This window comes from Leptodactylus fuscus, chromosome 3 (assembly GCF_031893055.1).
Source record: "Leptodactylus fuscus isolate aLepFus1 chromosome 3, aLepFus1.hap2, whole genome shotgun sequence".
NCBI lineage: Eukaryota > Metazoa > Chordata > Amphibia > Anura > Leptodactylidae > Leptodactylus > Leptodactylus fuscus.
This window is the reverse complement of record NC_134267.1, coordinates 240,105,259-240,128,308: the sequence shown is the minus strand read 5'-3', so window position 1 is coordinate 240,128,308 and position 23,050 is coordinate 240,105,259. Positions and strand designations below refer to the sequence as shown.

General features: G+C 44.3%; 1 protein-coding gene across 1 annotated transcript; it reads right to left on the bottom strand.

The window, feature by feature from the left end:
• Positions 1-2,556: 2,556 nt before the first annotated feature.
• LOC142196968 (vomeronasal type-2 receptor 26-like) lies at positions 2,557-22,664 on the bottom strand. The gene is made up of 7 exons (XM_075266939.1): positions 22,540-22,664; positions 21,019-21,310; positions 18,936-19,739; positions 17,658-17,840; positions 16,304-16,525; positions 7,681-7,804; positions 2,557-3,470 (listed from the first exon to the last, which is right to left on the bottom strand). The coding sequence occupies exons 1-7, from the start codon at positions 22,662-22,664 to the stop codon at positions 2,557-2,559; spliced, it is 2,664 nt and encodes an 887-aa protein (XP_075123040.1).
• Positions 22,665-23,050: the final 386 nt, after the last annotated feature.

The following is a 23,050-nucleotide window of genomic DNA, read 5'->3' as shown; positions in this document are numbered from 1 at the left end:
TAGAGATGAGCGAGTAGGTATTCGATTGAATACTACGGTATTCGAAATACTCGTACTCGATCGATTACCATTCGCTATTCGAATGGAAAAATTCGATGCAGAACCAGCATTGATTGGTCGAATGCTATACAGTCGGCCAATCAACGCTGGTTCTTCTCCTACCTTTAGAAGTCTTCTCCTTGCAGCGTCCCCGCGGCGTCTTCCGGCTCTGAATTCACTCTGCTAGGCATCGGACCTGGGTAGAGCCGACTGCGCATGACTGTAAGCGGCCATTTTCTTGTAGTGCGGACATGCGCAGTCGGCTCTGCCCAGGCCCGATGCCTGGCAGAGTGAATTCAGAGCCGGAAGATGCCGCGGGGACGCAGCAAGGAGAAGACTTCTTGGAGAATCCAGCCCGACCCTCACTCGTGGACTTGGTAAGTTCAGTTTGATCGAACGTTGCCTACCCCTGAAACGAGCATTTTCCCCCCATAGACTATAATAGGGTTCGATATTCGATTCGAGTAGTCGAATATTGAGGGGCTACTGGAAACGAATATCGAATATCGAGTATCTAACTACTCGCTCATCTCTAGTCATAACTGGTGTTGTTGTGCATTAGTATTATGGTTTATCTATTGTACCAGTGTGTGAAATTCCCTCTCCTACATGTTTTCTTTTCAGTTGAGTTGTCCTTACATTTTATTTCCTACCCTGTATTTTTTTTTCGTTTTCTTTTTTTTTTTTTAATTTTCATGTATAATTTTCTTTATGTATGTATTTCATTAATTATTATTTGATTATTGATAAATGTTGCTGATTTTTTTTTTTGTTTATTGTATTAATTTAAATTAAATAACAGGATTTTTAAAAAAAAAAAAAAAAAATTCAGATTAGCTCATGATAGATTGTATATCGGGTGAACAACACACCAAAAAAAACCCACCTTTAAATAATGGAGATTTTTTATTTAGATTGATGGAGGCTGCACTAATGTGAATATATGCACAGTTGTATATTAAAAAAAAAAAAAAAAAAAAGCAATGAATATTTTTTTATTTTTTTCAGATTAATAACAATGCTTCATCAGACTATGTATTTGGTCACCAGATCAGGAAAACAACACACGTCGTTTTATTCAGATAAACTAAGCTGTATAAAGGGTGAATAACAAAACCAAGGCTTGTATATAACAGAGCGCTTTACTGTTAGAACAGCAATATGTATTTAATACGAAAATGTAATCTCTCTCCCAAAAAAGTCTTTTGCAAAACATTGTTCACTAATAGGATTGTCTTGTCAGTAACAAAGTATGCTTAAAGAATGTGTATAGATGTGAAAATGCTCTATTGCACAACCGTCAGACACAATGAAATCACTGACAATGAAAGGGTTAACTGTGGGTGAGTAGCAGAAGAAGCAAAGATTCACCCGGTCACTTATTAGCACTGCTATGTGTATGATCCTATCCTAGCTCTACTCAATTCTAGCACTAATCTGTGCTCATTTCTAAGGGTAAGTTCACAAGGCGGAAACCTTTTTTCGCTATGTGACTTTTCTGCCTGGCTAGCCGCAAAGGGATGCTGATGTCGCGGGATCCCGCTCCCAATTAGGCCCGGATGAATAGGCCTAAACAGGAGGGTGTCTCAAGCCACAGAATCCACGTGAAGATAGGGCATGCCACTTGTTTTTCCCGCCAGCTGAAAAAAATCGCCAGCGGGGAAAAAAAGTGAATGACTCCCATTGAAATGAATGGCAAACGTTTTTTTGCAGGCGGATTTTGAGGCGTGAAAATCCGCCTGCAAAATACTCCATGTGAACATACCCTAAGTTCTGTAACTATTCCTGGAATTCGTATTGCTTTGTCTGTGTTACAGTCTATAATATTATCAGGTGGTGCTACAATGTCACAGACTAGTCATGCACTAGTGTCTTCTCTGTATTTCCTAATCAAACACATGGTGACAGCCATTTTCTTGTCACTGGACCAATTTTGTTTGTCCAACGCAAATCGCCATTTGTCCGGTTTTGTTAAAAACTGAACAATTTGGAATAAATTTGGAATGGACCTGACTTATTACAAAGCAGTTTGCCCATGTGTAGTAGTGAGTTTTTAAGCTGTGTGGTCATGGTGCTGAGGAGCTTCAATGGCGTAGTGTCGGTAGGACCCCTGTGGAGATTGGAGCCGTGGGGAGTTTGGACTCCCTAAAACATCAACCCTCTATAGTGCACAAGGCTCTTGTCCTAAAATAATTACAAAATGACACAGTTACTATTTCAACTTAAATGGATTATAGAAGTAAGAAATGTTACATATAATAATCCTTATATGTTATCTCCTTCTCTCTATGGAATCCATAAGACATTTGTATTTCTTCTGCATTTTATTTATTGCAGCATTTGTTTTTTTCTCTAAGATGTAAAATTCAATAAAAAGATTTAAAAGAAAAAGGGTGTCCAAGCTCGACCCCTATGAAACCTTATATAGTGTTCAGGAAGAGATAAAACAATAGTAATTCTAAGTGGATTTAGTATTTTTAAATATAAAAAACCCCTTACATTGTTCTATTCTAGATCTTATACTATGTTATGTTTTGTTTGAACTATTAAGTTTCCTTTTACATTCAGTTCTGGTCTCAGTAGGATGATGTAACATTTAGGAAAGAAGATACAGACTAGAAGTCCCGCACTAGAAACCTCAATGGTGAAGACCACCACAGCCACCATGTATTTCCCCTTGGTGCTGAGATAGGCCATAATGAAGGCAATCCACACACTGCAGAAGACCAGCATGCTGAAGGTGATGTACTGAGCCTCATTGAAGGTGTCTGGAAGTTTCCTGGCTAAAAATGCTACAACAAAGCTCAAGACAGCCAGAAATCCCATATAACCTAACGAAATGTAGAAAGCAATGATAGACCCTTCATCACATTGTAGGATTATCTTCCCTATTTCTACCTCTGTATCTTGATATGGGAATGGTGGAGATAAAGACAACCAGATGACACAGATGAAAACCTCAATGGATGAGAAGATGATTAGAAGACATGCAGAGAAATGTCTCCCGAGCCATCTCCTCATTGATGTGTTGGGTTTTGTGGCTTTGAAGGCCGAGACCACGGTGATTGTTTTGACCAAGATGGAAGAAACAGCAACTGTGAAAATGTTCCCAAAAGCCACTTGTCGGAGGAGACAGGACATTCTGGTTGGACGCCCAATAAATAGGAAAGGACAGAGAAAGGATAACATGAGTGAGAGAAGAAGTATAAAGCTGAGGTTCTGGTTATTGGCCTTCACAATGGCGGTGTCCTTGTATTTGATGAATATCCCCAATATAACAGCAGTCAGAAGACAGAAGACCACGGCAATAACAACCAGAGATAATCCCAGGGAATCCTCATAAGATAGGAAGTCGATTGTTCTTGGGATACAGGTGTCTCTTCTCTCATTCGACCATTGATACTCAGAACACTTCAGACAAGTTTCCATATCTGTGAAGATGGAGATACATATGACATTGATGATTCCTTATAAAATAATACACCATTATGTGTTGGAAGCTTTGCAGCTTAGTTTTTACTCATTTCTTCTTCTCTAAATATGAGTCTAAAGCTGGGAGTGGTACCTCGACTGTGGAAAACATCTTGTGTGGTATCAGTCCCAAAGAAACCCAGCCCGATGGGCTACAACGACTACCGACCTGTAGCACTGACATCCCACCTGATGAATGTCCTAGAGAGACTGGTCCTGACACACCGACGCCCCCTAGTGAGCTCCGCTCTGGATCCCCTCCAGTTTGCCTATCGGCCGGGCATTGGGGTAGATGACGTCATCATCCACCTTCTTCATAGAGCTCTTTCTCACCTAGAGAAACCCGGGAACACTGTGAGAATAATGTTCTTTGACTTCTCCAGTGCGTTCCACACCATTCAGCCAGGGCTACTGAGGGAGAAGCTGAACCTTGGTGGAGTGGACCACCACCTGTCCAACTAGATCCTAGACTACCTGACAACCCGCCCTCAGTATGTGAGAGCCCAGGACTGTGTGTCTGACACTGTGATCTGTAGTACGGGGGCACCACAAGGTACAGTTCTTGCCCCATTTCTTTCCACACTGTACACTGCCGACTTTAGGCACAACTCCTCCAGCTGTTACTTACAGAAGTCCTCTGATGACTCTGCTATAGTCGGCCTTATCACTGATGGCGATGATAGGGAATACAGAGACTAAGACCGGGATTTTGTTGAATGGTGCCAGCGGAACCAGCTCAGAATTAATGCTGGGAACACCAAGGAGATGGTGGTGGACTTTAGTAAACGGGGAGGTGCTCCGAACCCAGTGGAGATCCAAGGGACATGTATTGAGATAGTCAGGACCTATAAGTATCTAGGCGTGCTCCTCAATAATAAATTAGACTGGGCCGATCACCTGGAGGCGCTGCACAGAAAGGGCCACAGCAGACTCTACCTGCTCAGGAGGCTGAGGGCCTTCGGAGTCCAGGGGACACTTCTTAGGGCTTTCTTCAACTCTGTGGTTGCTTCAGCCATCTTTTTCGGTGTGGCCTGCTGGGGAAGCAGTATATCAACCAGGGACAGAAATAGACTTGACAGGCTGATCAGGAGGGCCAGGTCTGTCCTGGGGAGCCCCCTGGACCCAGTACAGGTGGTGGGTGACAGAAGGATACTGTCTGTGGTGACCTCCATGCGGGAGAACAAATCCCACCCCATGTATGGGACCTCGATGGGACTTGGCAGCACTGGAAGTGACCGTCTGCTTTATCCCAAGTGTGAGAAGGAGCTATCGCAAGTCCTTCCTTCCAACCGTGATCAGGCTGTATAATCTACATCAAACCAAGCAAAGATCACTCCGCACAGAGAACTAATGATTATGACTATGACGTCTTCCTTCTTTCTCTTCCGTTCCTTAGCTGCTATGGATTCCTAGTATATCTTCTCTCAGCTTATATGTGTCTACGTCTGTAATATATTACTGTGTATTATCCTGTACCTGTATTACTAGGCTGCTGTAACATGCTGAAATTTCCCCAGTATGGGACTATTAAAGGATTATCTTATCTTATCTTAAAGTCTGTATTCAATTTTCATCTATTATCTTTTAGAAAAATTCTAAAAATGCTTAAGAAAAAAATATTTCTTAGCTTTAGTGAATTATTTTTTAACAAATAAGACATATAGTAAAGTATATGAAGTTGGCATGTCCATCCCATTCCATAGGAGCCTAAACTCTATAAGGAATAAGGTAAAGATTCAAGAAGTAGGAGGTTAATAACTACAGATGGGCAAATCTGCTTGTAATGAGCCGGGTCGTCACGAATATTCCAAATTGTTCTGGTTTATATGAAACCGAACAAATGGAGATTATTCATGAACAAACTAAAATGTACTCTGTTCAGATAGGACTCTAGGAGACTTAATAGCATTCTACACTATGTTTTATAGATAGGTTCCTAGGAGCCCTAAGAGTATTCTACACTATGTTTTATAGATAGGTTCCTAGGAGCCCTCAGAGTATTCTACACTATGTTTTATAGATAGGCTCCTAGGAGCCCTAAGAGTGTTCTACACTATGTTTTATAGATAGGTTCCTAGGAGCCCTAAGAGTATTCTACACTATGTTTTATAGATAGGTTCCTAGGAGCCCTCAGAGTATTCTACACTATGTTTTATAGATAGGTTCCTAGGAGCCCTAAGAGTGTTCTACACTATGTTTTATAGATAGGTTCCTAGGAGCCCTAAGAGTATTCTACACTGTTTTATAGATAGGTTCCTAGGAGCCCTGACAGTGTTCTACACTATGTTTTATAGATAGGTTCCTAGGAGCCCTGACAGTATTCTACCCTATGTTTTATAGATAGGTTCCTAGGAGCCCTAAGAGTGTTCTACACTATGTTTTATACATAGGTTCCTAGGAGTCCTGACAGTGTTCTACACTATGTTTTATAGATAGGTTCCTAGGAGTCCTGACCGTGTTCTACACTATGTTTTATAGATAGGTTCCTAGGAGCCCTAACAATATTCTCCACTGTTTTATAGATAGGTTCCTAGAAGCCCCGACAATGTCATACACTATTGTAAGCCGATGGCTGGTCAGGTAATGGAGGGGGTGTACATCTCACCCAGACTACTCAGGTGGGTGAGATGGAGAAAACTCCAGGAATGTTTGTTCTCAGCAGACAACTTTTGTCTGCTGAGCATTTTGGTAAATGCTCAGTATTGGGCTGGATTTTTCGGAATGACAGTGTCACGGTTCTGTGTATATATATAAATATTTTGTTTAAAACTACAGAACCTCTTAGCTGTAGAACACTACAGCGAGGTTCACAGGCCCAATGGTGGGCGGTTGTATGTCTGAACTCAATGTGAACTACTGCAAGACACTGCAGCCTGGACTAAATGTGAACAGTGTGTACTGTGAGACACTCCATGTGAACAAGGTGCAACTAAAATCCTGCCAGTTTACCTCACTGGCCAGGTGCACCAGTACAAGTGAAACACACACAGCTGCCAAGGGTTAACACTCACCCCAGGCCAGCAAACACGCTCCCGCACATATCTAGGAGCCATACATGAATTCAGACAGTTCACATAGGCTATCTCAGAGACCAAGCCTGCTGCAGCTCCACAAGCTGGAACGGCGTCTACCGCTCCTAGCCCTGGTGTAGATCCAACAGTTCAAGGCTTACAGGTCCTAACTAACAGCACCCAGATTGAAGCAGAGAAACCCCACACAGAGGCCTAGTCTGACAACCTGCCTGAGTACTGGAGCCTATCCCTGACTACTGTCATTCACTCTGTGGACTTTGAGGAAATTTTAGACAAAGTGTGAGCCCCCGACGGGCGTCGACTCACACTATTTAAAGGGAAGTCCCCACCCAATAAGGGCGGTGGCCATGACCTCACCACTCATGCTCAGTAGGGGAGAAAGCTGGATGGTTAGACTGACCCACAGGTGGCGCCGTGAGCTATGATAGCAACCTGCGGGACCCAATCCTAACAGACAGGTAGGTTGGTTAGCAGTAGTATTACATTTCCACTGATTGTTCTCTAGACCTATAGAGATGAATAGAGTAGCAATGAATGAGCACAATCAGTTCTTTTCATTCATATGGCATACATGGGAAGCCCAATTCTTCATCCCGGGTTCCAATGGACAAACCATCACCCATCAGACAGTGTTTAGGGGTATAACTTGTAATTACTGATAATTGCCCTTAAACATTTGGATGAGGTGAGTCTTGAGAGTCCATTAGAAAGCTAAAACTTCAAGGGAGCAGATGAGGTTTTGTGTAGGGCGTATTGAATTGTAGGTAAGAGTTAAGGAGGATAGGGCATTGTAAGTTAGGGATGCCCTTTAATTCTCTTTGCAATATGCAGGAAGATGAGGATGAATGTGAGCCAAACTAAAAGAGAAGGTGACTGTGAGCCAAACTAAAAGAGGGACCGAAATCATGTAGTAGAGTTTACAGTAGATTGGAGAAAAGTCAGTCTATTGACTAGGATATTGCAGTAACATATTCAGGACTCATTCAGGACACCATTCATCACTGGTGTTTCTTATATACAGGGCAAGTGTTGAACTTGAGAACACTAAATATATGTTTGAGTTGGGGACAGAAAGATAATGTGTAAATCTGTTCCGCTTCTTTTTCTGCAGGTTTGACAGTCTGTGGGTAAATATTACCGGTCTGGTTGGAGATTTCCCCCTCCGGACATGGGACACAGTAGTAGCAGCATTTATGTTGTCCTTCATGGATGACTTTCCTGTATCCGGGTAGACAGTGCGGAGAGCAGACAGATTGGGGGGTCTGGGGATAGAAGAAGATATATAAGAAGTCTGACACCTCTGTAAATAGGATAATATGTACGAGGACGAAACATTTAGCTTACACTTTTTTAAATCCAGCAAATACAGGAATATCTGCAACAAAATAACCCAAGTTCTCCAAACTAGCCTTAGAAGATTCTGTACTGCTACAATCCATTTGCGACAAATGATTGACACTGACGAAGGAAATGTTGATATGCTTCTAGTATTTATTGTTTTCATGTGTCACCACTAACAAAGTAATTCCAAAGAACCGTAGCTTAGATCATCCGAGGTCTCAGATCATAGATACAGAGAGGCAATACATGTATCTAATAGGCAAATTCTGTGTCTAAACCAGGCATGTCAAACATGCGGCCCTTTGGGCCGCAGAGGTGCAATACTCTCGCGGCTATTCGCTACTACACGCTGCTGTGTAGACGTGATGTGACGTGATGACGTCACATCGCGTCTAAATCTTCAGGCGGAAGCCGCGCGGGTTGAGCCGCGCGGCTTCCGCCACCGGCAGCACCCTATGTCGGCTCATTCATTTGAGCTGACAGCGGAGGGGAAAGCCGCGACCGCGATGGTCGCGGCAGGCAGGTTTTGACCAGAGAGAGACGCGGCTCGCCGCATTTCTCTCGGTGTCAAAACCCGCACGGGCAGTTCACGTGTGAACTAGCCCGAGGGAGAGAGAGAGTGCGGCGGGGGAGCGAGGACTCGGAGTCGTCGGAGAAGGTAAGTTTAATGTGTGTATGCATAGAGGTGGAACGTGAAACAGGGCAGATGAAGGAGGGGACAGCATGACACTGGGGGCAGAGATGGGGGGACATGACACGGGGGGCAGAGATGGAGAGGACATGAATCTGGCGACAGAGATGGGGGACATGAATCTGGGGGCAGAGATGGAGGGGACATGAATCTGGGGGCAGAGATGGGGGACATGAATCTGGGGGCAGAGATGGGGAACATGAATATGGGGGCAGAGGTGGAGGACATGACACTGGGGGCAGAGATGTGGAGACATGAATCTGGTGACAGAGATGGGGACATGACACTGGGGGCAGAGATGGGAGACATGAATCTGGGGGCAGAGATGGGGGGACATGAATCTGGGGCAGAGATGGGGGACATGAATCTGGGGCACAGATGGGGGACATGAATCTGGGGCAGAGATGGGGGACATGAATCTGGAGGCAGAGATGGGGGGAAATGAATCTGGGGGCAGATATGGAGGGACATGAATCTGGGGGCAGAGATGTGGGGACATGAATCTGGGGGCAGAGATGTGGGGACATGAATCTAGGGGCAGAGATGGGGGACATGAATCTGGGGGCAGAGATGGAGGGGACATGAATCTGGGGCAGAGATGGGGGGACATGGATCTGGGGGCAGATATGGGGGGACATGAATCTGGGGGCAGATGAAGGGTGTATATGTAAATAGATAATTTTCTTTTATGAAACTAACAAAATCTTCTCAGAGAACAAGGCTGACTGATCACCACTTATAATCTAAAAAAGATTGAAAAAAATGATAGCAAATAAATGTTTAGTTTTTAATTGCTGTATTTTTGTTAAATATATTAGTTGCTGTTACATATTACTACTTCATATCTTGTTTTCATGACTGCTGTTAAAATACGTGTGTGACATTAGCTGCTGTGTGCGGCCCTCGCAATAACCTCTTGTTACTCATGTGGCCCTCGGGGTACCCTGAGTTTGACATGCCTGGTCTAAACCATTGTCTACTGGCTGAGCTGCTGTCAGATCCTGCTATGACGTGGTGACACCATTGTTTCCGTAAGTATAATCTCCCTATCTTATAAAAATGAATTCTTGTCTGTCTGTCTGTCTGTCTGTCTGTCTGTCTGTCTGTCCGTCTGTCTGTCTGTACTCTAATGCGAACCAAACGACTGGACCGATCTTCACCAAATTTGGTACAGAGATACTTCAGGTATCCGGAAAGGTTTAACACGAGACTCCAACTCGCTCGGACGTACCGTTGCTGAGATACAGCATTCCAAACACAGTGCCCCCCCCCCTTAGCCAATACAAACCTGCAAGTCTTTCACTCATATTCCAACTGCAATACACACAGTCACTCCACATGCACAATACAACACTGATATCCAAACTGAGATACATGCATCAGAGGATTAGATACACAGATCAGCACAAAGTATCACATGCCAGAGGATTAGATACTCGGGTCTGCACACAGTCCCACACACCAGAGGATTAAATACGCATTTCTGCACACAGTTCCACACACTGAAGGATTTGATACGTGCATTTGCACACGGTTTCACATGCCAAAGGATTAGATACAGGCGTCTACACACAGTTCCACACTCCAGAGGATTAGATACGTGCGTCTGCACACATTTGTACACGCCATAGGATTAGATACACGCGTCTGCACACAGTTCCACACTCCAGAGGATTAGATATGCGCGTCTGCACAACGTACCACATGCCGTAGGATTAGATACGTGCGTCTACACACAGTACCACATGCCTTAGGATTAGATACACGCGTCTGCACACAGTACCACATGCCATAGGATTAGATACGCGCGTCTACACACAGTACCACATGCCGTAGGATTAGATACGCGCCTCTTCACACAATACCACACAGGGGAGGATTAAATACGTGCGTCTGCACACAGTACCACACGCCAGAGGATAAGATAAGCGCATCTGCACACAGTACCAAATTCCGTAGGATTAGATACGCACGTCTGCACACAGTTCCACATGCCGTAGGATTAGATACGCGCCTCTTCACACAATACCACACAGAGGAGGATTAGATACGTGCATCTGCACACAGTACCGCACGCCAGAGTCATTAGATATGCGCGTCTGCACACAGTTTCACTTACTGGAGGATTAGATACGCGCCTTTTCACACAATACCACACGGGGAGGATTAGATATGTGCATCTGCACACAGTACCACACCAACAAGGATTGGATACTTGCATCTAAACACAGTACTACACGGGGAAGGATTAGATACAGCTTTACTCCAGGTATCCATAACAAATGATCACAGGTTTTTCACTGACATTCAAAATGAGATACACACAATCACATGACGCTTATGGACATACACACAAACCACATACAAAATACATCAGTGCAAAATTGGACAATTCTTATGGGGCCACTACACAAACATAAAATGTAATACACCTGTGCGAAGTTGATTTAAAAAATGCAACAATGTTTAAAATTTCAGTATTTCCTCTGCAGATTGTTTCTGCAATATGTAATGGGATTAGCCACTGTTTTTGCCGCAGTGTTTCTGCTGTGACCAAACCAGTTTTCACAACATGGGGCTCCGGCTTAAATGGAGAGGAAATTACTGTGCGGACAGGTTTATGTTAAATGTAACTTACACAACTGGCACTTAATGCAAGAAATGACTGTGCCTGGTATTCAAAAATGTCTGGGAAATGTGGACAGCAGAGGCATGTGAGGAGCGTCCATACGTCTACCAGCTATTCTCCGATGATAAAATAGTAGTAGATAGCATTTTATTATTCAGGTTTCCTATTCAGGTTTCCTATTGGCCTATCGGTGTCACGTGACCTAAGCGCCGGATACAAATGTCATATGACACCTCTATGGATATCTGTTCATACCGTAGTTGACTCAAGCGCTCTAGTGCCGGCTAGAAGAGATACGTTTTAAACAGATATTGGTCACTTAATATCACGTGACCCGGGCGCCCAAGCTACAAGGGCCCTGATATCTTTATGAATGGCCGCACACACTTCATAGTAGGTTTTCCTTTGATATACAGGTGGGAGCTGGCGGAATGTTCTTCCATCTACATTTGTCTTAATATTTTTATAGACCACTCTGATTCCATCGTATATTGTAAGATCCATGTGTGACTCCATCAGAGTTGAAAGTCATATGCACTAATTCATGGAGTCTGGGGTTGGTCTATTACTACCAGCCTCTAGATCAGGCTCCGGGAAGCTGCATCTACAATGTGAACTTTACCTTATAAACGGGGGCAATGTGAATTGATCCATGCTTACCTATTTCTATACATATATAGGATATACATTCCTGAGTGGTTGCAGTAATGTTTCATATGAGATGTAGTCTTTAAGATTACAATTCTGTCTTTATCTTTATAATGGAGGTGAGATATTTTGTTCTATTTTGATCTATACTCACCTATGTACTATCCTGATGTAAATCAGCGGACTGCTGCTCTAACCACATGTGCTTTGGAAATTTATAGATCACTTTAATTCCAACATATAGTGCAGCGTTTTATTGGCAACCCGTCCGGAGCTTAAAGGTATAGATACATACTTACGGAGCCTTTAGGTCACGTATCGTTACGCATATCAGGCCTCAGGTAGTTGCAACTAAAATGTGGAAATTCACCTAAGAAACGCAGGTAGTGTGAATTGTTCCGTACCTACCTTTCCGTCATATATTACATATGGTCTTTTCCGGTGGAAGTGTTTTTTTTGGATGATATGCAGACACTATTAAATATGTTCTAGGATTAGAATGAGGTTTTTTTTTTTGTTTTTTTTTTTATTACGCAGGCAGTGTGAATTCACTTACCCAGGTTGAAAGGAAAAAAAAAAAAAAAAAAGGAAAAAAAAAAATCCTTTTGGATGACATTCGTCCAGGTGACGAATAATTTGAAAAGATGACTAGGGTGGTTCCTTTGGAATTGAGATGGGTGAGAAACCTATATTAACCCAGGTCATTCTATTCAGAGCATGCACTGAGGAAGGAACAATGGTTCCGCAACGCGTCTGCGTTTTTTAGGGGGTTTATATATTTTTTTTCTTTATTGTGTGATCGACATCACATTTTTTGTCATTTTATGATGTTTTCTGATTAAAAGTTATATTTTATCATCGGAGAGTTGCCGGAGAAATTTGTTTTTGCCGTGGAGATATTACACTCAAGGAATAGAGTGTGTTGCCGTGCACCCCGAAGAATTTAACCATTGAAAAGCCGATGTCTGAAATCAACCTGTGGGTGAGCTGAACCTTTTTGTACCTTTTTTATCTACCAGCTATGTAAATGTAAGAAATTCATGTATGGAAATTTGCAAAATTTCCTGTTAAATGTGGCTTACACAAAGGGTGACTGAAGGTCAAACAGACTGTATGTAAAAAAAATACCATAGTGCATTACTGTAATTAACCCCTTCCCGACATGCGCCGTAATAGTACGGCGCGTGTCGGGTCTGTAACTATGGCGACCGCCCGGGAGCCGGGCGGCCGTCATAGCCGCCGGGTGTCTACTGCTTTAAGCAGTAGACAACCGGCTCTAATGCCTCCGATCGGTCCCCGGACCGATCGGAGGCATTAACCCCTCCGGCGCTGCTGTCAAAGGCGCCGGAGGCGCCATTTTCCCGGCGGCGCATGGGCGCCGCCATTTTGGCAGGGATCGCCGGCTCCTGGAGCATGCTCCAGGGCCGACGTCATGTTGCCATGACAGCCGAGAGCCTTGTTAAAGGCTCCCAGCCGGTCTGCAAATTCTCTCTTTTGCAGGCTGGTCTATGCAGCCTGCAAAAGAGATGATGATTTTTGCAATGCATTGCAATGCATTGCATTAGTGATCAGACCCCCTGGGGTTCAACACCCCTAGGGGGTCTAATAAATGCAAAAAAAAAAAAAAAAATTAAAAAAAATATAAAAAAATATAAAAAGTATTAAAAGTTCAAATCACCCCCCTTTCTCTAGAACAAATATAAAAGTAGTTAAAAACTGTGAAACACATACATGTTAGGTATCCCCGCGTCCGAAATCGCCCGCTCTACAAATCTATAAAAATATTTTTCCTGTTCGGTAAACGCCGTAGCAGGAAAAATAGTCAAAAGTGCCAAACTGCCGTTTTTTCACTGTTTTTTTCTGATAAAAATTTGAATAAAAAGTGATCAAAGCAATAACATTTCCCGAAAATGGTAGAACTAAAAAGTACACCCGGCCCCGCAAAAAAAGACGCCCTATGCATCCCCGTACACTTATGTATAAAAAAGTTACGGCCGTCGGAATATGGCGACTTTTAGAAAAAAAAAATTTTAACACCGTTTTGGAATTTTTTTTAGGGGTCAAAATGTAAATAAAACCATATAAATTTGGTATCCCTGGAACCGTACCGAAACACAGAATACAGGGGACATGTCATTTTGGCTGCACAGTGAACGCCATAAAACCAAAGCCCGTAAGAAAGTCGCAGAAATGCATTTTTTCTTCAAATCCACCCCATTCTGAATTTTTTCCCTGCTTCCCAGTACATTATATAGAATAATTAATGGTAGAATCATGAAGAAAAATTTGTCCCGCAAAAATTAAGACCTCATATGGCTCTGGGAGCGGAGAAATAAAAAAGTTATGGGGTTTAGAAGGAGGGGAGTCAAAAACGAAAAATGAAAATCAAAAAATGCCATCGGCGGGAAGGGGTTAATAGAGATGAGCGAACACTAAAATGTCCGAGGTTCGAAATCCGATTTGAACGGATTTCAAACCCCATTATAGTCTATGGGGGGGGGGAATGCTCGTTTCAGGGGTAGGCAAAATTATACTTACCAAGTCCACGAGTGACGGTCGGGCTGCATTCCTCTTGAAGTCTTCTCCCGGCACAGACCTTCCGCGGCGTCTTCACTCTGCCTAGGCATCGGGGCCTAGGCAGAGCCAACTGCGCATGCAAGGGCATGTCCGCGCATGCGCAGTCATCCCTGCCTAGGCCGGATGCCTAGGCAGAGTGAATTCCACCCGGAAGAAGACGCCGCGGGGACGCTGCACGGAGAAGACTTCAGAAAGGTAAGAGAAGAACCAGCGTTGATTGGCAGAATGTATAGTATTCTGCCAATCAACGCTGGTTCTGCATCGAACCTTAAACTTCGAACAGCTAGTAGTGTTCGATCGAGTACGAGTATTTCGAATACCGTAGTATTCGATCGAACACCTACTCGCTCATCTCCAGTAATTAACAAAGAAATTTTTTAAGTTTGCACTGAAAGGATTGGCTGCAGGTCATACATACTACATGTAAACTAACACGGGCTCTACTGCCCTTATATCACAAAAAGTGATAGAATTGACGGTCAATGGACTGGCTGAAGGTCAGATAGACCTCATGTAAATGTGAAAGTTTGTGTGTTTAGATGTTTGTTCCTCAATCACGCAAAAACGGCTGCAGGGATTCGGCTTTCTCTTGGCACATACATACTTTGGAACCTGGAATGAAATCTAGGCTACGTATTCTGCCAGTACATGCCCGCACCTAACAACCCCAAATTCACCATGCCACCAGGCTAACGGATTTGAGATGATGTCATCTACTCTCCTTGAGCCGCTTTCCGATAGGGCCACGGGATTGTGTTGGCGGCGCTACGAACACTGTACACGCTGGAGAACATTTCGCCGACTGCAAGTTTGGGAGCATCCGGACCACTGGCTCATGGTGTGGGGCTGCGAGACGTAGTTTGCCTGCGTCGGCTGTGTGTGCTCGCCAGGGGACTGCAGTATTCAGCCTCTGCAGGGGAGGGGGTTGCCTGCACCGCTGTCGTCAACGTCCGTTCAGCCGGCTATGCTACAGCAGCTGCTGGCAGATGCAGCTGATGTGTTTGGGGTGGGGGGTGTCTGGGGGGGGCACAGGATGGGAGGGGCCACATGGCAGGGGACTTTGGGGAGGGAGTGACCGGCGGAGAGAAGGTCACATGCAGCCGTGCTTTGCGGGAACCCCCACGTACATCGGCTGTGCCACTTTGTGACTCTGGCGGCTGGCTGTAGTCAGAGGCCTCTGCCGGGTGTGCAGCAAGGGACAGTTCAGACTGTGGGGACCATGACGCATGTGTAAGACAATGTGCACGGTATCGGTTGTGAACATTCGGTAAGTATGCAGGGTCAATCTGCACTGTTACCTTTGCCATGGGAAGGAGGGCCGTGCGGGAGTGGGGGGGCCACGTCAGGGTAGTGACATGGGGAGCTTAGGGGCCGGGGGGGCCGCATGACATTGGGGGCACGGGGGTGAGGGGACTAGAGGAAGGGGGGTAGCACGGGGGGAAGGGGGGGGGAGCAAGACTGCTGGTGGGAGGATTTTTTGTATTATGAAACACATTCCCCATCTCTAGTACTCATACATCTTTAGTCATCTCACAACTCCTTATCTAAAGTCTCCAATGACAAGAGTTCTTGGCTCAGACAACAATGCATGCTTTAAGTAAGTAGATAAATCTTGACATTAGTTTGTCTTCTTTGGAGTCACAGGATCAGCAATAAAAGCTGCGTAATCTGACTGCTGTCATCAGGGGGTGAACTCAGGACATCCTCATAAACATCAGATAGTTGGCCGATTTTGTCTTCTATCTGCTAATGTGTAGGGATATTTTACACAAGATTAGATTGTAAGCCCAGGAGAAAAGAGGAGTGAGAAGGATATAAAATAATAATAATAATAATAATAATAATAATAATAATAATATGTTACAATAAATCTACCGTATTATATTTTGGATCCCAGTGAATATCGTCGTCATTTACTATAAATTGTTCATGGCCGTCCACATTATGAAAATATCCAACTTGTCTTATTTCTTTCTCTGTGTTGGAAATAAAATAATTCACCACATCAAATCTTCCTGGCATGTTTCTTTCATCAGTAAAGTAAACCCTCTCACCGCCCGGAGTCGTGACATTAACCTTCTGTAAGTAGCGGTTGACCTGTGGAAAAATGAAATGTTTGTCATGAACCAAAATTCCGGCGTTTCATCTTTTAAATAATTCTAAGTAGAGATTGGTGATTGGTTTTTAATAAACCGAATTTGACCAGAATATTGCAAACTGTATTGCAGTCTATGGGAGATGCTCTATATTGCTATTGAGGCTGGTCAGGGGAGGCTCCCGCGTGGCCCAGGAACAGGTCGGCTCCCGCAATCTCGCCCTGCGGGAGCTGGCCAGGTACCAGGGGCGCTCTCTTAACTTTCTGGGGGAAGGAGGGGGGGTTAACACCGGTAGTAGTAATGTCTGATCGCAGGCATTAGCTCTTAAGACTCGTGGCCACTCTTTAAGAGCGATTGCCATAGCTATTGGGTCTCCTGTACAGCGGAGACTCGGCAGCTATGGCAATTGCTCTGCAGGAGCTGCCACTGTCTTTAAGACCCAACATCTACCGTAATGAAACAGCAGATGTCAGGAAGGGTCTTGCACCGCCTGTACCCTCTAGCTGTAGCCTTTCTCTGCTTCGCACAGACAGGGGGAAAAAAGTGCGTCTTATAGTCCGAAAAATACGGTACTTTATACTATATTATATAAAGATAGGGACCATCTACATCACATATAGGAATTTAAGCATAAAGCATAGGCGCGAAGTAGGGTCTTCCTGCCATCCAAGAAACATAAGGGATAGACTGGGAGGACAAACGAGTCATCACCTCCTGAAGGAGAGGGGGGTAATTGGCTTGGAAGAGACATTAGGATCCTTGGTAATTTTTGCCCCTAAATATTGTAATTGGTAGGGTTGTCACCTAAAATGAGATTTTGCCTGGAGAGGTGTATAGTCAGAATCAGAGAGGGAGACATTCACCGCTTCTGACTTGTCTACTTTATTGGACAGTCGACCGAATTGGCCCAATAACTCCATGATATGGGGGAAGGTACGGACATGGTCTGATACAAGCAGAAGCAAGTCATCAGCAAAGGCCGCACTGTGATAAGCAGTATCTCCTACCGGGATTCCTCTAATGTTGGCCATTATGGAGGCTCGTCAACAAATGGGCTTCCGTTGGTAAGGAAACAGGAACGCTAAAACCCACGTAATCTAATCACATGATCGCCAGAGAAAACAAATACATACAAGAGCTTTCCCAAGAGCATAAAAGTTTCCCAATGACACCAGCAAGTTCCCCACTTTACCCTTCACAAAGAGGAACCGGCCCTCTGGGTCAGCGCAGACAACCAATGGTTCAAATGGGATGGTTTTAGCGATGGCAGTGGATACTCCCCAGGAAGGTTTAACATTACAACTGTGAAACCAATGCTTAAAATGTTTAGTAGTCAGTTTAGGGACAGATGCTGACCTAATGTACGCCTCTTGTAAAAAACAAATCTCTGAACCAAACTTCTTCAGAAGTGTCAACGGTTGGGATTTGGGATGAGCGATCATGTTCGGAAAAGATCGGATTCCGATCGGCGATCGAGAAAATTCGGAGAGATCGGATTCCGATCACAATCTTTTTAGGTGGGATTGAGATCGGTACTATTTCCCACAATGCTTTGCTTAGCCTTCACACTGAGTATACGCTCCACTCATTCTGAGTGGAGTGTATACTCAGTGTGAAGGCTCCGCTGTGGTTCCATAGGAATGAATGGAAGCAGCCGGCACACAGCCTTAATCCCCTACGCGCTGGCTGCCTCCATTCATTCTAATGAGAGACTAAACTAACATCTCTAGTAGCTACTTACCTGCAGAGATGGCTGGTCCGGTGCCTGGTGTTCTCCTTCTCCTTCACCTCGCTGCCGCCTCCCAGGTTAGTGTTTAAAGAGCTAGGAAGGCGGGGCTTGTGGCTTAAGAGAGTGTGGGCGGGTACAGGGCGGGGAGACATGACGTCTCCCCTCCCAGTACCCACCCAAACTCTCCTAATCTGGGAGGTGGGGGCAGCGAGGCAAGAAGAGCAGCGTGGAGCGGCAGTGAGGCAAAGAAGAAGGAGAACACTAGGCACCAGAGCAGCCATCTCTGCAGGTAAGTGAACACCAGGGGGGACTAAGTAGCCAGATGATTTTTTAAAAATCACTACACAGCATGGATTCTAACAATTAAAATCCGATCTCCGATTAATAAAAAAATCCCATTGACTTGCATTGGGATCGGAATTGGGATCAAGATTGGGTTCGAATGAAAAATGATCGGAAATCAGATTGTAAAATTGATCCTGAAAAGTCAAGATCGGCTCAACCCTAGTTAGGATCTAAAGTGGCCAAGCCCTTTAAGGATCTTTATAGAATTGGACTATTTGCATGTTAGGGAATGACAAATACCAAACTATAGACAGAGATACCAGGATATTTTTTCTCCCCTGTTTTTGTGGTACTTTGTATCATTCATAGCACGCTTATCTCTGGAGAACGTACTTACCTTTAATAACATCTGGGATCTGTTCTTAGACAATGACTTGAGATTTCCTTCTATTAATGATAAATCGTGTAATGCATTCGCCACAGCGTAGACGGCAGAGTATATACTAAAGGTATAGCGGAAATTACTGACATCATACATATAAGGAGACACATTACTGAAGAGATTGCTATCATTACAGAATCTGCAGTTGCAAAACCGAGAAGAGTTTTCGCAACATCTAAGATGGCATTTCCATATGGTAGAAATGATTGTAGAGTTTGGATGTTTGTAAGGACCAACACTGAGCAAATAATCCTTCAGCCCTGGAATATTTCTTCTTGGTAGAGGAATCTGTAGAGATCCGGCCAATTCATATGTTTTTCGAATATTCCACAAAGTATACAAAGCCGTTAATATAAAAACGAATCTTCTCTTATATACAGTGAACATTTTGGTCTGCATAATCCTTATATTCTTAGAGGTGCCGATAAATAAAATAACATCACAATTGGTCTTGAGGAGCCGATGTAGAACCTCGGTGTATAAATCATCATTTGAGAAATCAATTGATGTGAGGCTGTCATCAATAACGTATCGATAAGCGACACACATCCCGTTCTGAGTTATTACGCTATTCAGCTCCATGGCGGCTCGTTGGCTTCCTTCATCTTCCGCTACTACAATCCCCACCCAGCTCCATCCAAAATGCTTCAGTAAGAGAACGATGGCCTTATACTGATCCCTCCCATCAGGAACCGTGCGGTAAAAGGAAGGGAAGCGGAGCTTGTTGTTAAATATGGAATCCATAGCTCCATAGCTGATCTGGAAGGGAAATACATGAAATGAACATCATGTCCTGTCCTGTAGAGATGAACGAACACTAAAATGTTCGAGGTTCGAAATTCAATTCGAACAGCCGCACACTGTTCGACTGTTCGAACGGATTTCGAACCCCATGGGGGGAAATGCTCGTTTCAGGGACACACAACATTCGATAAAATTATCATCCACGAGTGACGGTCGGGCTGGATTCTCCTTGAATCCGCACCATCTTCCGGCTTGAATTCACTCTGCCTAGGCATCGGGGCCTAGGCAGAGCCGAATGCGCATGCGCGGGCCTAGGCAGAGTGAATTCCACCCGGAAGTAGATGCGGGGACGCAGCGCAGAGAAGACTTCGGAAAGGTAAGAGAAGAACCAGCGTTGATTGGCAGACTGTATAGCATTCTGCCAATCAACGCTGGTTCTGCATCGAACATTAAACTTCGAACAGCTAGTAGTGTTTGATCGAGTACGAGTATTTCGAATACCGTAGTATTCAATCGAACACCTACTCGATCGAACACTACTCGCTCATCTCTAGCCATTTCCTTTTTCCGCAAGCGTTTTTTCCGCTCACGGAAAAAAGAAGTGACATGTCCTTTCTTCAAATGGATTCCGCGGCTGATTCAACCTCGGACATGCGCGGCTCGACAATCCCTCCCGACTAGGCCCATTCATTTGGGCCTAATTCCTAGGGGAATGCCGCGACTGGGTGCCGGAGCACTGTATGCACTGCATCAGCATCCATTTGCAGCTAGCCGTTTTTTGGACCGGATTTGAGGCGGCTTCCCGCATTAAAATCCGGTCCAAAAAATTCCCATGTGTGCTTCAGGTGTTTTTGGTAGGAGTAGCCTACTAGCTTCTATTGGATTTGAAGGAAAATTGTCTCAAGGATTTTTTTAGGTTCAATATTATATGTTGAATTCATTAGGTCGAGTTCAGACGGGGTTTTTTGGACCAGATTTTGACGCGGAATTTGTGTCAAAATCCAGCTCAAATACAACCTCCAATTGACTTCAACGGGAGCGGAAGAAAGAAGCAAAATGGCCTTTCTTGAGGCAGATTCCGTGGCTGATTCAGTATCCAATGCACCAGCATCCAGTTGTGGATAGTCATTTTTTGGTCCAGATTCTGAGGTGGCTTCTCACGCCAAAATCAGGACCAAAAAACTCCATCTGAACCCGCATAAATGGATCCAGGTTTTATTTCCGTGTGGAATTAGCCTCAATGTCTTGAAGGGAACAGATTGTGTGTGATGAATTGCACAATGAAATATATTACCTGTGGATATCCATAGAGCCCGGCTATCTCGGCTATGGATAGACTGGAGGAGGACGCCAAGTGTCCAATAAAAGCCACCACGTTGTTCTTCTCATCACAGCTGTAGTTGGGGACGGCTTCTTCTCCTCCGGACAGTATACTCAGTGCACTCAGTACAGCTGAATGTTCTAAACTACAGGAGTCATAGATGTTGTATCCCAGAGTGATATTAGGTAAGAGGTCCGATCTTCTGTTTATTTCTTCTATGGCGAATATGAAGACCAGGAGATGTCTCCAGAAATGAAGAAAAGGGCTAAATGTATATAAATAATAGAAGAAAGAGAAGAAGACATGGAATTAGAAGACTGGTAAGAATAAAAGGGAGAGAAAGAAGGAGAAGAAAAACGTGAAAGTGGAGAAGGAAATTTCAGTGATTTGGTTGAAGCGCGCACATGCACACAAGTAAGAAAAGCCCAGATTGGACCTAGAAGTAGATAAATCAGGATAAGGGATAAGATACCGCCGAGGAGTAATTAATGATCATACATGGAAGTCGGAATGACTCTACTTTGTGGAGGAGGTGGACTTGCGAAATGTTTTCAAGGAGTCCAGATTTTAATGTAGTTGTCATATGTTCTATTTGACCATCCAAGTAGTTCGAAATGGGAAAGTTCATGAACTTTCGCTTCCCAGATCTGAATTGGGGGCGTAACAGGTTGTAGCCAGAATTGAGGGATGAGGAGTTTGGCAGATCATTTCTGGGGTTGGACATAGAGGTTTCGCCATTATCCTCTGTATGCGTGTCTTCACTTCTTCCCAGTAAGAGGAAATGAGTGGACAAGACCACCAGATGTGTAGTACACTCCCGACCTGAGACCAGCATCTCCAACAAACCTTGTTGTCCGAGAGTCCTCTATGATGTAGCCATTCCGGGGTTCAAATCAAATCAAATCAAACAAGCTTTATTGGCACATCCGAATAGATATTTGTCATTGCCAAAGCTAGTAAAGTGTGTGTGTGTGTGTGGGGGGGGAGTTGGATTTGGGTGGGTGAGTGGTGGGTATGGGGGGGTGGGGGGGGGTGATTTGGGGTATAACAGTCCGTGGAGTCTCATCTTCCTCTTGTTTGGTGACCGCTATATGGGGAGGTGGGGTGAGGTGGGTGGTTTGGGGTATAACAGTCCGTGGAGTCTCATCTACCTCTTGTTTGGTGACAGCCGGACACGTATTGGGCAGCGATCTCCTCAGAGGCCTCTTCTTCTCCCAGTAGGATGTAGAGTTTCCTCTTCTCATCTGCAGATATGAAGTCTGGGGTGTGGGCAGAGAGTCTTTGGTATTAGACGGCCCTCACAGCTGGGGCTCTGTACCACCTAGAGACAAGTTTGTAATGAGCTTCTTTTAATCTGATGCAGGGTGAAAAACCTTGTGAGGCCTTCAGGATTTTGGAGACTTCTTCGTCCAAAAATTTGATGTTGAGTTCTTTCTCCCAACTATATATAAAAGCTGGTTTCTACGGTTCTGAAGGATAGACACGTCTCCGTACTAGGACTGAGGTTTTACGGAGCATCTTAATCTTGGACTGAAGAAGTTTCTCGAAGGCTGATAGTTCAGTTCTGAGCTTGAAGCTTTTGGCAAATCTGACAAAGAAGTGTTACAAATGCTGTTCATGTAGGAAGGAGAGCTTTGATAATGGCAAGAGGTCAAGAGCCATGGAGCCTACAGGGTGGGAGTCTTTCAGGAAAACGTCTCCAAGTGATTTAGAGCGTAGTTTCAACCACTGGTCATCATAAGGAATTGTGTAGGCTGAAGGGAGGTGGGAATCAAGCTCACCGGCGTCGGAGGGGAAAGACCCGACGCAAGTCGATTTTTCAGGTCTCTCCAAATCTCAACAGCTCCTCTTAGTAGGGGGTTTATGGCTGCAGCTGACTTCAAAATAGCCCCAAAACTTCACACTTTGGTCATCGACACACCAAGTTAGCTGCATACTATGCAATGAAATTAATGTCTGTTTCGGTACTGATATAAATGGTCTTATGATGGAGTTAGATGGTCAC

What these genes read in the sequence shown, in the direction of transcription:
- LOC142196968 (XM_075266939.1), bottom strand. Translation starts at nt 22,664, where the DNA reads ATGAACAGCATTTGTAACACTTCTTTGTCAGATTTGCCAAAAGCTTCA. An exon ending in ATGCTCTTGGGAAAGCTCTT is followed by an intron (nt 16,526 to 17,657) that starts GTATGTATTTGT and finishes ATTTTTCCACAG; the next exon opens with GTCAACCGCTACTTACAGAA. An exon ending in GGAAATCTCCAACCAGACCG is followed by an intron (nt 3,471 to 7,680) that starts GTAATATTTACC and finishes CCATCTTCACAG; the next exon opens with ATATGGAAACTTGTCTGAAG.